This window comes from Triticum dicoccoides, chromosome 4B, assembly GCF_002162155.2.
Source record: "Triticum dicoccoides isolate Atlit2015 ecotype Zavitan chromosome 4B, WEW_v2.0, whole genome shotgun sequence".
NCBI classification, from domain to species: Eukaryota; Viridiplantae; Streptophyta; class Magnoliopsida; order Poales; family Poaceae; genus Triticum; species Triticum dicoccoides.
Genome location: NC_041387.1, coordinates 595,766,641 through 595,770,860, shown reverse-complemented (window position 1 = coordinate 595,770,860; position 4,220 = coordinate 595,766,641). Strand labels below are relative to the sequence as shown.

The following is a 4,220-nucleotide window of genomic DNA, read 5'->3' as shown; positions in this document are numbered from 1 at the left end:
TGAGTCCTCTCCGGTAGGAACCGGAGAAGACTCATATTGCGGGCATAAATTCTACACATAGAGTTCAGTGAAGACCAACTGGTTGTGATAGTTTGATGAGTAACATATTTAAGGTGGTAAACACCCTGTTCGCGGAGCGAGGTGGGATTAAACTATTGGGCTGAACTTAGCAGTGGCGAGTTTTAAAGATGTGCACTGCTGCTAACATCTGTAGCAGTAGCGCGGTTCGTTATAAGGCGCTACTGCTATAACTAGCTGGACGGCGAGGTCGTGGCAATTAGAGCAGTAGCGCGGTTTTGCTGGAACGCGCTACTGCTAATTTTCTTTCAGCGGCACGTTTTCCTTGAATGTGATGCTGCTAATTAGCAGTAGAGTTTGTTTTTAAACCACACTGATGGTAAGATTCTGTGTATAAGGTTTTCCCTAGTAGTGTATGCTTCATCGTCATCGTCATCTTTCCTCATCGGGTTGCCGTATTGGTCGTAGTCTTCCTCGTTGGCAACTCTATCCATTCTGATGATGCTCCTTTTGGATCTCCTCACGACAACACGGCTGGGATTGGCCGGGTCGGTTATGAAGAAGCATTGTGTCACGTGCTTAGCATGTACCCATGGCTCATTTTTGGCGATGATGTTAACGTTCACGGTAGTGCTCTTTGCATCGGGTACAGACATGGTGGTGAAATACTTGTTTTCTCTTACGACGTCCTTGGCCCATCTGACACGGAACATCGTCGCATCGTGCATTCCAGCATAGTCAAGCTCCCAGATCTCTTCGACCCTTCCGTAGAATCTTTCAGTTGTGTCGTTGGCGTCGGTCACACATTGAATTGTCACGTCAAAGTTCTGGTAATCACTGTCCATGTCTTTGTCCTCCGTGTAGAACGTGTACCATTGATATCGTAGGACTGATAGGTCGCGAGCTTGGGCGCAGGGCCATGTGCTAAGGCGTGTATTAGCAATCCGTCCGAACTGCCCTCTTCCGGGGGATTTTCAAGAACTTGCTCTTTGAACCAATGCATGAAAGTAGCGTTGTGCTCTACAGTAACTTCGTCGTCCGTCTTGAGCATCCCCTTATCACAGTACTTCTTTGCGATGCTTTCTTCGTGTCATGCCACATAATCATCTACCACATCTAGGTGTTGTAGCACTACTAAGTTAGCCCTGTCAAAGTCGTTCCGTCGATCCGAGTAGTCCACGTGCAATTCCCTCTGGCCGTTGTTGTGACCATCTCCTTCGAGCTTCCCATCGTGCTTCTTGACGGGAAAACCAACAATAGGGTCTCCGACGCTTATATAATTCTCGTAAAAGGAGACGCACTCATGCGTTAGATACCCCTGAATGATGCTCCCTTCGGGATGGGACTTGTTACAAACAAATCCTTTGATGACCCCATTCATCCTCTCGAACGGCATCATGCTGTGAAGGAATGTCGGCCCGAGGTCAATGATGTCGTCCACGATGTGGACACACATATGCACCATGACGTCAAAGAACGCGGGCGGGAAGTACATCTCAAGCTCACATAGTATGACAACGATCTCTTCCTGTAGCCTTCAGAGCTGCTTCACACTTATGGACTTTTGAGAGATGACGTCGAAGAAGTTGCAGAGACCAGTAAGCGTGTCACGGACGTGCTTGTCCATTATCCCTCTAATGGCAACTGGGAGTAGCTGCATCATCATCACATGACAGTCATGAGACTTCATCCCGCTGAACCTTTTCTTCTTGGGGTCTAGAAATCTTCTTATCTTCCCACAGTAACCGGAACTGACTTTGATTCCCATAAGGCACTTGATGAATTGATCGATCTCCTTCACACTTAAGGTGAAGCAAGAAGGGGGGCAATAATTCTCCTCCTTGTTGACTTTTCTGCCCCTTCCCCCTCCTCTGTCTCCTTCTCCGTCTCCTCCATTAACGGGGAGAGGAAGAGAGGTAGGACAAAGAGAGATGTGAGAGAGGCCATTTGTGAAGGAGAGTTATGGTGGAGGGGGACATTAATGAGGAGAGAAGAGAGGTAGGAGGAAGAGATAAGAAAATCAACAATGGTGGAGAGTGGAGTGGGGAAATGAGGGGGAGAGAGGGCAAAGTGGGGAGAGGAGGGGGAGGGGGTGAAAAGGTGGCACCAGCCGCAACTAGCAGTAGCGCTGCATACCAGAAAGCGCTGCTACTATGCTATTAGTAGTAGTGCTTGTCACATGCGAGCGCTACTACTAAGTGGGGCCCTCTAGCAGCAGCGGTGCTGCAAAACAAAGCGCTACCGCTAAACACTTAGCAGTAGCACTAGATTTTGGGCAACGCTGCTGCTACAGCTACCGTCGGTGGCAACGTCTGGTCCCACATAGTAGTAGTGTGTTTTTGATAAGCAGCGCTACTGCTAAGGTGTTATTAGTAGTGCTTAACAGGATCAGCGCTATTGCTAATTAGCAGCAGCGTTTTCTTTTTTCCAGCGCTACTACTAGGGTCCTGCCTATAAGCATTTCCCTAGTAGTGACGGTTTAAACGTCATTGGTAGTACAATGCCCCTTGAGTCACAATTTTTGAAAAAAAAGTAAAACAAAGAGATTTGCCATTTACATATGTTCTTAGTTTTAACCTACATATATTGTTAGTTGAAAGCATGTTATGTTAGCAGTTGCCATGTAATTATATTATTAGTTGCCACCAGTTCAACACTGTAATAGCCACCCAGATTATATAAATAGGAATGAACATAGCAAGTGGTTCACTATGTGTACTATAACTAGAAAAAATGAAATTGCCTTGAAAACATCAACTACAATTGCCATGTATCAAACAAACTTCAATTTGGCATGAAGAAGTCACAAAACAAAAAATAACAACCGGTTGCCATACATGATCAAATATGATTGCCATAAAAAAAATCAGATAAAAGCTTTATCAAGAACTATGGTTTGTTCAGACTATGGCCAAACAGAGATACTAAAATGCAAAAACAGTTCGGTTGCCACTTATTAACAGCTGCAAATGTTGATTTATGACAAGAATGAACCACGATAAGAACATTTGCATAAAGAGTAGGGGGAAGATACCATTAGATGCAAGCGACATCCCTTTTGGTACATCTTATTTGAGAATGCATCATGCAGGAAGTCGGCAATGAATTTACACCAATTCATGTTTTTAACATCTTTCAGCTTCGCCTGCACAAACACAATTCGGGACAAAAAATATGCCACATCGGCATTCAATAAAACATTAAAACTGGCAGTTACTAACTTCTGCATCACATCAAAAACAAAAATATTGTATGTAAAAGAATAAAGAGAGTGCATTCACCAGGATAGGAAAGCACTTGTTGCTTGGGCGAAGATATGTGGTAGGCGCAAATACAGCTGAGATCAAGTACATGAGCAACTTCATCTCAAAAACCTCGCCATGGGTTGTCATCTCCTCCAACGAAGTTGCCAGAACAGTCGTATTAGGCATGGAAGCCATTCCAGGAAACAAACGGGCAAACAAAGCTTCCTCAATCTTATTGTTCACTTCATAAGGGACTTTGATTTCTCCACAGGGGACACCCAAAGTGCAGAACATAGATTCCTCATTCAAAGGCAATCTTCCGCGTCCCAGAATCACGAATTCCCTAGAAGCAGGCTCATATATCTCGCCGAGCCAGTTACATACATGATTTACTAGGTTCGTGCACCGAACCATCATCAGAGCCTGCATACCCATCTCACCGGCAGCTGCCTTGTGATCATCAGTAAATCCCTGTGTCAGTATAGTCAGGCGTTCTTGCGAAGCCCTTTTGCGCACACACTTCTTCTTCTGCATAACACAGAAGGAATCATTTTGTTGCCATGTTGCAATGTAGTAAAAATTATTTCTAACAGAAGAATGAAAACTCAGTATCATATTAAAACATAGGAGAAGAGTGACCTCATCCCCACGATTCTGTGGCGGTGGCTCCATGAAGTCATCATCATCATCTTGATGGTCGCCATGAGCCATATTTGCTACAGTAAGAGCCAAAACACGTTAGTGTGAAATGAAAACACATCAAACAAATGAAGAAAGTGATACACTAAGTAACGAATCATCAGATATCATCATTAACAGAAAATGAAAACTGCCACATTTATCCCACAGTTTTAGCATGTGAAAAGGTTGTAATTGCCATGTGCTGAACATGCACAGAAAGGGAAAAAATAACCAATTGGAAAGCAGATGCGAAAACATGGCAATTAGATATGTGTT

At 44.2% G+C, this 4,220-nt stretch overlaps 1 protein-coding gene across 1 annotated transcript; it reads right to left on the bottom strand.

Annotated features, from left to right (window-relative positions):
* Window positions 1-3,251: 3,251 nt before the first annotated feature.
* Window positions 3,252-3,974, bottom strand: LOC119292863. Its single transcript, XM_037571541.1, has 2 exons — window positions 3,903-3,974; window positions 3,252-3,791 (listed from the first exon to the last, which is right to left on the bottom strand). The coding sequence occupies exons 1-2, from the start codon at window positions 3,972-3,974 to the stop codon at window positions 3,252-3,254; spliced, it is 612 nt and encodes a 203-aa protein (XP_037427438.1).
* Between the last annotated feature and the right edge of the window lie 246 nt (window positions 3,975-4,220).